The 10,937-nt window shown below is 35.8% G+C and overlaps 2 protein-coding genes across 2 annotated transcripts; one reads left to right on the plus strand and one right to left on the minus strand.

The window, feature by feature from the left end:
• The first annotated feature begins 253 nt into the window (after positions 1–253).
• riok1 (RIO kinase 1 (yeast)) lies at positions 254–6,258 on the plus strand. The gene is made up of 17 exons (XM_051882296.1): positions 254–498; positions 778–997; positions 1,132–1,222; positions 1,352–1,421; positions 1,823–1,865; positions 1,963–2,055; positions 2,225–2,337; positions 2,432–2,512; positions 2,591–2,677; positions 2,809–2,946; positions 3,040–3,143; positions 3,274–3,380; positions 3,535–3,600; positions 5,187–5,306; positions 5,391–5,444; positions 5,706–5,861; positions 5,942–6,258. Exons 1-17 carry the CDS (start codon positions 446–448, stop codon positions 6,050–6,052), a joined length of 1,707 nt encoding a protein of 568 aa, XP_051738256.1. The 5' UTR covers positions 254–445; the 3' UTR covers positions 6,053–6,258.
• A 585-nt stretch (positions 6,259–6,843) lies between these two features.
• On the minus strand, positions 6,844–10,768 carry nebl (nebulette). Its single transcript, XM_051882408.1, has 7 exons — positions 10,363–10,768; positions 10,133–10,227; positions 9,847–9,931; positions 8,467–8,574; positions 7,741–7,918; positions 7,501–7,634; positions 6,844–7,393 (listed from the first exon to the last, which is right to left on the minus strand). Exons 1-7 carry the CDS (start codon positions 10,429–10,431, stop codon positions 7,217–7,219), a joined length of 846 nt encoding a protein of 281 aa, XP_051738368.1. The 5' UTR covers positions 10,432–10,768; the 3' UTR covers positions 6,844–7,216.
• Positions 10,769–10,937: the final 169 nt, after the last annotated feature.

The following is a 10,937-nucleotide window of genomic DNA, read 5'->3' on the forward strand; positions in this document are numbered from 1 at the left end:
CTATCTTTCCCCTCTGATTTTAGGGATAAGTTATGGGTAGGATTAGGTTTAGGGGTAGGAATAGGGTTAAGACTAAATTTTCAGACTGGAATGTTGTTCCAGGATCAACAAAATATGAATCATGGTGACCATAATATTAAATCTTATTTTTGATCAAAACAGTATATTTTTATGAAGTACAATAATTAATCAACGAAGATGACTTATTGAAAACCAGTGTAATATTTGGCGTTACGGTATCTCTGTTTGAGCCTTCTCAGCACCCTTACCCACGTTGCCGGAAGTGTGAGTGTGCTGGTGTGTGTGCGTGCGTGCGCGTGCGTGCTGTTAGTATGTAAGCGTGTATTGACAGTTGGTCAATTCCCTTACATTCCCTTTTTGTTGGGTTATATTTTAAGGATTCAAACGATTTTTCCTCTTTTCTTATCATTAAAATTTGAGTACCATGATGTATCAGGTTGTACCAGGGCAGTTTGATGACGCTGACGAAACGGGAAGGTTTGAAACTTGATTCACTTCAATTGATAGAGACAGATTGTCAGTCATGTAACAGGGAAAAAGTATATTAATACATTTACATTGTATTGTGATCATGATTTATATGACAGAGCAGTCAATGATACATTATTGATCCTATATTATCAGAATATATGTACATGCGTGTTTATTATGAGTTATGTTTATTGTGAAGCTTTAAAACGGGTATCATCTATAGAGGGGCAAACTGGAATTAATGACTGCTTTGGTAACGTGAAGGTAATGTGTGGTATTTCACAGTGAGTCAGATATCAATCAAGTCCCTGACAAGCCCTCGCTGGAGAACAGACTGAATGAAGTTACTTTACAATCCTTTGAAAATGACAAGCAAGGTGAAAATGAGGAGGACTATGATGATGATGATGATGATGAAGAGGACGATGAATGGGATTGGAGTGATTCAGGAGGAAGAGACTTTACAAAGCGCTACGCTGCAGGGAGAACTGGGAGTAATCCACAGGTATTCCTTTTTAAAGGATTATGGCCTCACTTGAATCCCATTGTTGACAACAAACCTGATGTTTCTAGGAATTTGTTTCGATTAAATGACAGTATGTTTTCATTATATGCTGCATGTGCTGTTTTTTCCGCCAGGCTAACCGTCAAAGTTCTAATAATAAGTACATCAAAATGTCCACTCCATCAGACAAGGTCCTGAGGAAATATGAAAACAAAATAAACCTTGGTAAGCTTATTATTATTTTAACTACAAATGAAATTAGGAAAATGGGAGAAAAATTGTGTACTACAGATGTATCTACAGAAAAATACATTAATTTTTATTCTGTTTGAATTAAGTCTCTGTTTTTCACAGATAAACTGAGCTATGCTGATTCTGTGATCAATAAAGTCACTGTGATGCAGAAGCAGAGGGAAGCAGACACGTATGTAATCATAACCATAACATCAGATCAGTGTTATTCATTTACTGTTATAGTATTTATTAATATTTTAAATTGACTTATTTCTGTTTTAAGCTTCTTTTTTATAGTAATATTATGTGCCTTTGTCTTTTTTATTATTTTTTGAATTATTTCTATTTAGCTTAAATGTATTTTTATTTCAACTATAGTAATTTTAGTATTTCTGTTTCATTGAAGTTTTTCATCTAATGTTTATATTTTATTTCAGCTTTTTAAATTAACAAAAATATTTTTAATAGTTTTAGTTCTACTTTTTAGTTAACCGTAACAACAATATCTTGGTCCGGAATCCGGATATGATTTCCATTCAGGTTATTAAATTTTAAGTTATTAAATTTTAGAAATTGCATACATTTTTGCAGGTTTCGAGTAAAGGACAAATCAGACAGAGCTACTGTTGAACAGGTAAGTTTGCTCAAGCTTCATATGTGATGATTTCACTTGAACTCCAGTGTTGTAATTGATGCACCTTTCAGTGTGATATTTTAATGTGGCCGCACAGGTTTTGGACCCCCGTACACGTATGATTCTGTTCAAAATGCTCAGCAGAGGTGTCATTTCAGAGATCAATGGCTGTATCAGCACAGGCAAAGAGGCAAGTTTGTTTGTCTAAATGGAATAAAATGATATATTGCTTTATTTGATAAACTTGGGTTTTGTGTCTGTGTCAGTCATTTTACTAAGAAATAATATTAGTGTTGTTGGATTTTTTTTCTTGTGCTATTCAATTTTTTTTTATTTCTTTTCTGCATTTTATATGACAGGCAAACGTCTATCATGCAACTACTGCTAAAGGAGAAAGCAGGGCCATTAAAATATACAAAACCTCAATTCTACTATTCAAAGACAGAGATAAATATGTCAGCGGGGAGTTCAGGTAAGACAGATGTTTTTGTTCAGGACTTTAGTCCTATTTAGCCTTCTTTATGTGTGCCATTGAAAGTGAATTTCTATTTTGAAATACATTTTAGGTTCCGTCATGGCTATTGCAAGGGCAATCCTAGAAAAATGGTGCGCACTTGGGCTGAGAAGGAAATGAGAAACTTGATCAGGTGAGCGTTATTATGCCTTTCATGAACCTATGTTATGATGTTGGTTTATGTCTCTGATGCGAATGCATTTATATCAAGACTACAGACGGCACAGATTCCAAGTCCAGAGCCCATCATGTTGCGGAGCCATGTCCTCGTCATGAGCTTCATCGGTCGAGATGATATGTATGTAGGCATGTACAGATACACCACTACTTCTCAGTGACTGATGACCATGGCATTGTTTCAAGGTTTTTAACTTTTTCTAAATGATACTCCAGGCTTTTTTCAAGTGAACTTGTTTGTGTATTTCTCAGGCCTGCCCCTCTACTGAAGAATGCTGTCCTTTCTGAATCCAAAGCCCGGGAACTCTACATGCAGATCATCCAGAACATGAGAATAATGTACAATGAAGCTCGTCTGGTCCACGCTGACCTTAGCGAGTTCAATATGCTGTAAGCTGACTTTATATTATGTACACATGATTTACACATGATCAGGTAATGTCTGTTGATGTTCAGTTGTACATGGTTTGTTCTGGTGTGTAGGTATCATAACGGAGATGCTTATATTATTGACGTCTCTCAGTCTGTTGAGCACGATCACCCTCATGCTCTGGAGTTTCTTCGCAAAGATTGCAGCAATGTCAATGGTAAGCATGTGCAGACTCAAATAGGTTAACATGGATAGCAAATGTATTCTTAAAATTATTTGTTGATATTAATATTTTCATTCATTTTTTTTTTTTTTTTTTTTTTTAAAACTCAATTTTACTCCCTCAGACTTTTTCCAAAAACGTAATGTGGCAGTTATGACTGTACGTGAGCTATTTGAGTTTGTCACGGACCCCTCCATCACAAGTGACAACATTAATCAGTACCTGGACAAGGTCAGATATCATTATCATTAGTCTTAACAGTGTTTCTCTCTCTCCTGATTTTTGTACAGTCTTATAAACCTTGATTTATTTGTGTGCATTTATTTGTTGTAGTGTTGATCCAGTGTTGTAGTTTGACTGTAATATGTTTGTGGTTTATCTGCAGGCGATGGAGATAGCGTCTGAAAGAACTGCAGAGGAGAGATCCAATCATGACAAAGTTGACGAGGAGGTGCACTTATTTTTAACAATTCTTAACATTTGTTTCCCCATTCTAACTTCCAGAGTTTCTTGTGATTTTACAGGTCTGGAATGGGTATGTGAAAATGTAAAATGTCATTGAAAAGTCTTTTTGTAGTAAATATGAAGGTTTTTTTTCCTGGTTTTGCCCTGCTTTAAAATATTTAATTGGCTGGATATTGCTCTTTGCGAGTACTTGAGTGGAGTATAAGCAAATGTTGTTATTTTTAAAAATTGTGGTAATTAATTGAAATAAAGCAAATAAAATATAAATATTAAATGAAAAACTTAACTTGAAAAATGTACACTTGAAAAAAAACTACACAAACAAACATTAGAAATGTTTCCTTGGGAAATAACTTAAGTAAGTTTAGGTTTAAGTACCTAAAAGTGAAATAAAAAAATAGATAAATAAATACATACAAAAAAAACAAAAATTAATACAAAATGAACAAATTAACAAAAAAATAAAATTACTCAAAATTAACATGAAAACTTAAATATAAAATTCAAATAGCAAATTCAATATTATTAAAAATACTATAATAGTATATAAATGATACTAAAATAACACTGGTAAAAGCTTGCTAATAGACCAATTTTGAGCAGACGTCACAGTTATGTCACTTGCAGCTGCGCGCGCATAGTGGTGGCAGAAAAATAGCGGTAACAAGTGGAGGAAAATTGGCAAAATCCACAGAATAAGAGAAAAATGTTTTGTTGTGCCTTTGGATGTCAGAATCGGAATGCAAAAAATATAGTCTTCATTTTCATAGAATACCGTCGTTGAAGACGCCCTTTGAAGCTAAAAGCAGATGTTTATGTTGTCACAGACTGGACTGATGAAACCTGCAATGATTAGGCTACTATTAAAGCATGAATTAACCGTAATTCTACATAATATTCACACATGCAGTTCATAGAGGACATATATGCACAGAAATAATATTTAAACCTATAACTTTTAAACATAGCCTGTAACACTTTTGTTTCACAAATCTGACTTTTCGTTCTTGCATTTGCGTGTTTATACTTCCCGTTTGGACTTTTTATAACTCGTAAGTGTGAGTTTGAGGGGGAAAAAAGTCAGAATTGTGGGATATAAACTCGTAATTCTGCGGAAGGAGTATATATCACAATTCTGTTTTTCCTTCTAAGAATTGTGAGATATAAACTCGAAATTAACTTCTTTTTTTTTTATTTTATTTTTTTTTTTATTCCGTGGCTTCCACAGACTGCTACTGCAGAACTGTCATTTTCTGCCACCAGGTAGGCTCCGCCCACAAAAACATCATCGCTGTTTGCAAACACAAAATGACTGTATATTCTAATATCTAATATATAAAAATACCAGTTTGTCCATTGATGAGCGTACCAGAGATGTTTGATATTGGTAAATAAGTATCATTGTTTGAATGTCAAAGATTAATATAAATGTAAATTCCCAGCAATCACTATAAAATGATTTTTTTTTAAACCGATATTCAATACAGTAATCCTGAAGCTGGAAAAGTCATGAAAATTAATTGGTGTGGGAACCCTGTCTAACAACTCACATGTGGGTGTGTCTCAAAACAGGTGTTTAAGAGAGCCTATATTCCACGCACACTAAATGAAGTCACCCATTATGAGAGGGATGTGGACACGATGTTGAGGAAAAAGGAGGAGAATTCTTCTGAAGATACACGCTCTGAAAATGTACGTCTCACCACACTAAATGAACAATGAAGTAATTGTGTGAGAATGGAGAAAAGTGTTTGAAATGAATGTTTTCCATTACAGATTCTGTACCAGACAGTGACAGGCCTCAGGAAGGACCTTTCTGGTGTGCAAACGGTGAGTTTGTTTTTAAAAAGACCATTTGGTTTATTAAAGATTAAGCATTAGGTTTAAGACACCTTATGTGGCCACGACTTTGTTTTTGCTATTAATGCGCCCACTGAGTCTTTGCATAATTCTCTTTGGAGTTTTCTTTGCCTACATGCCATGTGGGAGGATTAAGGCAGAGAATATAAACAACAGCCGTCGCCAAACTCAAATGTCATGACAATGAGAAATCAGATTAAAAATGCTGTTCCTCAATTTTTTATTTGGCAGGTACCGTCAATACTGGAAGGAACCACAAAGGATGACGGTTCAAGCTCTGAGGGAGAGGAGGAAGAGGATGAAGATGAAGATGAAGAGGAGAAATCAGAAGGGGAAGAGATGCAAGAGGGTGGGACCCTCAGTGAGGCAGCACAACTGGACAGAAAGGTACCTACTGGGAACAGAAAATGTTGCACAGAGGAATTGTGTTCAGTGGTTAAGAATAACCTGGTATTTCTCTCTTTCAGGAAAGAAAGAAATTGGTGAAAGAAGCACAGAGGGAGAAAAGAAAAACTAAAGTGCCAAAGCATATGAAAAAGCGTAGGGAGAAGGCTGTCAAAATGAAGAAAGGAAGATGAATTTGGTTCAAATGAAGGTGAACTGAGGTTACAGCAGATTTGCTACATGACTGATGGAACCAGTATTGAAGCTTGGAACTTTTTAATGAAGTGTCAGCCCATTAATAATTATAAACATCTGCTGTCAGCATCATGTAAATGTTTTTCAACTTTTATTAAAATGATTCTTTAAATAATACTACAATAAAACTTGCATTTTTCTCTGACCATACTGCTTGAATAGTGAGTAAAATGTCATGTTTTATTGTAGACTGACAAATCACAAAGTTTTGCTGTAGCAGAACATTTAATAAACATTGTGCAGAACAGTTTACACAAATATTCATGTTTTACAAGGCAACATGCTGTTAAAAATAATGCTCTTTTTCATATTTAAGTGGTAAAACCTCTTTACATTTTACATACACATCATCTTTACATCTTGTACATTTAACCTTGCATTAATTACACTACAATTCAAAAATTCGAGTTGGGAGTTTTTTTTTTATTACACTATTTTAAAGTGACATTGTCAATATTGTTAGTCAATACAATATTTTTAAAAATATTGTTTAAAAATACTGTTTTTGAAAGAAGCCCCTTATGCTCATCAAGGCTGCATTTATTCACATGCCACAGTAAAATAGTAATATTGTGAAATTTTTTTTATTGAATATATTTTAAAATGTAAATTATTCCTGTGATGCAAAGCTTAAATTTTCAGCATCATTACACTAATATGCTGATTTGCTGCTCAAAAACATTTCTAATTATCAATGTTGAAAACTGTTGTGCTGCTTAATATTTTTAAAAAAATTTTTTATATAACTGTGATACTTTTTTTATTAGGACTCTTTAATAAATAGTTCAAAACAGCAGTAAACAGCATTTATTTGAAAATGCAGTCTTTTGTAACATTATAAATATCTTTACTGTCACTTTTTATCAATTTAATGCATCTTTGTTTTAATTTAATTATTAATTTCTTTCAAAAAAAAAAAATCTTATTCGCCCCAAACTTTTGAACAGAGTTACAAAATGACAGATATAACATTATAAGCACTTACAAAGTGGGACAATTAACACTATTAAAAAAGAGCTGTGACTGTTTACAAACATTTGATGCCTATGAACAATTCAGATATGGCGTTTTATTCGAGGTTCAGTGAGAGAGATGTAGGACACCTAGCGAATTCCTTCTACGTAGTTGGCAGGCAGCATACCTGATCTCCCCGTCCGCTGTACCGTTCCATACATCCAGCCTTCGTCGATCGACTGCACGTTCTGAATGATGTCACCATCCCGGAATGACACCTCATCGTAATCCTGTGCCGTGTAGTCATACAGGGCCCTGTACACAGTCTGGTGTGTGCATCAGTAGTAAGTATGTTACCTTACTGAATACATTTTTAATCAAAAACAACCATGGTGTAGATGCTATATAATATGCTAGGAAAATGAGGACTCACCATGCTCATACTTCCCATACTCGTGTGTTGTGACCTCAGCTGCATTGACCTCAGTGAATGCATGCTGGTCTGATGCATGTAGCTGTGCCCATGGCTGTGGCCACTGGGATAGTAGGCACCAGGAAGAACAGGTGCTAAAAAAAACAATTATCAGGATGATCTTGATCTTCAGTGGTAAAATTCTTTTCCCTTTTTTAGGGGGTAATACCAGGTGTGAACGTCTCACATTAGTGAACTTACCCACAATGACACCAGGTCTTCGATCCAACTCCATTATGCACTGATGGACACCCTTGTGTGTGCTGTTCCCCACCGTTTCGTGGCTGGGTGCCACCTGAGGCCGTACCAGGTACGTTCCACGCAATCCCTGAGTGACCCCATGCAAACCTGACACCTCAAAATCCTTGTGATACTTGGCCTGCAAGAATGGAGATATCACCTGTTTCATGCACATACAAGTGTGATGTTTACACTACTGTTTAGTTTTAGGTCAGTATGATTAATACTTTTATTCAGCAAGGATGCACTGAATTAATCAAAAGTTGTAAGTTACGAGAAATTTTGTTCTTTATATTCATCAAAGGATTCTGGAAAAACGTGTCATGGTTCCCACAAAAATATTAAGCAGCACAACTGTTTTCAACGTTGATAATAATGATAATAATGTTTCTTGAGCATATTAGAATGATTTCTGAAGGATCATGTGACACTGAAGACTGGAATGATGGCTGCTTAAAATTCAGCTTTTCCATAACAAGAATAAATTACATTTTAATATATATTCAAAAATTGTATTTGTAATAGTATTTCACTATTACTGTATTTTTGATCAAATAAATGCAGCTTTGTTGAGCATAACTATCACAAAACTAATCATGGATGCTTGCATATCTAGTACACTAATTGATCAAATTTACATATTTGGGTTTTTTCATTCGGCTGCATTTCTTGCATTTTCCAGCATACATTACTGATCTGATCCTGGGCCTTCCTCAGTCTCTGCAGCTCTGGAGTATCCAAAACAAATTTGAGGCCCCGACCTTTGCTCTGTTCAAAATCCTTCCTGTACTTGACCTGTAGAACAAGAAAACCATTTTTTTTACCAAGTTGGTAAGGTTTTCTGTGTGCATTATGTAGCTGCTAAGAAGTTCTGGATGGTTGATTTTTTTTTTTTTTTTGTCTTCAGATCCTTAAAGGGTTAGTTCACCCAAAAATGAAAATTCTGTCATTTATTACTCACCCTCATTTCGTTTCACACCTGTAGGACCTTCGTTCATCTTTGGAACACAAATTAAGATATTTTTGATGAAATCCGAGGGTTACTGAACCACACATAGGCAGCAACGTCTTTGCACCTTTTGAGGTCCAGAAAGGTAGTAAAGACATCGCTAAAATAGTCAACATGACTACAGTGGTTCAACCTTAATGTTATGAAATGACTTTTTGTGCACAAAAACAAAACAAAAATAACAAATTTATTCAACAATATCTTCTTTTCTCTGTTATCCTCGTACGCTGTTTACGTTCAGTGCTTCCAGGTTCTACATCAGAACGCCGGCTCAGTAGTACACGACGCATGCGTGTGATGCTGATGCAGGAGCCGGCCAATACTGAGCCAATTTGTTTTGTTTTTGCGCACAAAAAGTATTCTCGTCGCTTCATAAAATTAAGGTTGAACCACTGCAGTCACGTCGACTTTTTTAACGATGTCTTTACTACCTTTCTGGACCTTGAAAGTGTTGGCTAAATTGCTGTCTATGGAGGAGTCATATACCTCTCGGATTTCATCAAAAATGTCTTAATTTCTGTTCCAAAGATGAACGAAGGTCTTACGGGCAAGTAATTAAGTAGTTCACCCATTTTTTTTGGGTGAAGTAACCCTTTAACACAAAGTATGAGCAATAGTAATGGCAGCAGATTAATTAGTAAGGTAAAATGTTGTGTATGCAAGTCCACAACGTGCATTTTCACAGCTTGCTGACCAATCCTTCAGAAAAATGTATTCTGTCATAATGCCAGGATTAGGTCGGCCACAGTATGTTCTTGGCAGCATCTTTTGTGCTGCCAGGTGGAGAAACTGAGGGGATCGGCCAGTGCACCACGGAGTAGACAGCTGCCTTGTTTTTCTCCATGCTGACCTCAAAATATCACACCCAGTCCCTCCCTGGCAGCCAAAACACTCTCACAGGCGTAAATGATTGTCTTATGTTATCCCTTTGAAATGTCTCTACCAATAGCAACAAATGACATTATCCTCTATGCACGCTTTTAGATTTAGAGCAGTATTCTTAAAATTTATTTTTATCATGTAATTACAATGTACAACACCCCACATAGTGTTCTTACCTGACTTTGGAGCTCACTTTGCTGTCTCAGCCGTAGGTTCTCAGGGGTGTCTGTCACGATTGTAAAGGTCTGTTTTGGGTAGTGCCTTTATGGGAGAAAGGAGGCGAGTCATTTTGGGATTTTGGACGCTACCGTATTCATATTTTAACATCTTACTCGTGTGTGTGTGTGTATATATATATATATATATATATATATATAAACAATTTTCATAAGACATCAAATTAACTTAAGAATGTATAGGAACATAAATGTATATAAACTAGTATTTTTGACAATAACATACGCGTTGCAGTAGGGTTTCTTCTCATATCCCTTGTAGTTGTTCATGTTGAGAGTCATTTTACACACTTCACAATGGAAGCATCCTTTGTGCCAATACTGTAAGATGAGGGAAGACGGAAACTGCATATAAAGCTCAATCCAACTATATTTGGTAGATGTTTATGAAAGAACGTTATAGTCATTAATGTATACATTTTCCCTTAAAAGCAACGGAAGTAAGAGAGAATATACCTTGTCCAGGCAGTTGACTTTCTCAGTTGCGTAGACAATTTTCCCACAGCGCGCGCAATGAGGGTTCATTTTCAAGCTGTTGCGATGATCCGGGAAAATAGCATAACTTCGATAATCCACTAACTTCTTGTAAAATATCTCGGATATATCAGATTAGCTGCATCACGAGTTTGTCGCAGAGCTTTAAATTCGCATGGCTCGCGAGTGTTTATCAGCGTGCCGCTGGTCTCGCAGTGAGGGAACAGGAGCAAAGCGTGAGATTTCACCAAACATCACCCACTGAGACTGTTGGAGGAGCGTTCAAACACTGACCGCAGGGAATTGGCTATTTTGTGGGTGTACAGTGAGCCAAAAAGTGCAAAACGTGTCTAAATAAAGAGTTAAGCTTAGTAACGTGACACGTTTTATTTCGTATTGTATTTTGTTGAAGTTCTGACCGAATATTTTACAAGATCTTTATAATTGTTTGTGTGTTTTATTTAGTTTCTCTCATCACTCATCAACCTGTCCTAAAGAGACATGAATAACATCGCATCTTGGTCATTCTTAATTTATAGGATGTTGAGTCTCGATCA

This window comes from Ctenopharyngodon idella, chromosome 2 (assembly GCF_019924925.1).
Source record: "Ctenopharyngodon idella isolate HZGC_01 chromosome 2, HZGC01, whole genome shotgun sequence".
In the NCBI taxonomy this organism is placed as follows: domain Eukaryota; kingdom Metazoa; phylum Chordata; class Actinopteri; order Cypriniformes; family Xenocyprididae; genus Ctenopharyngodon; species Ctenopharyngodon idella.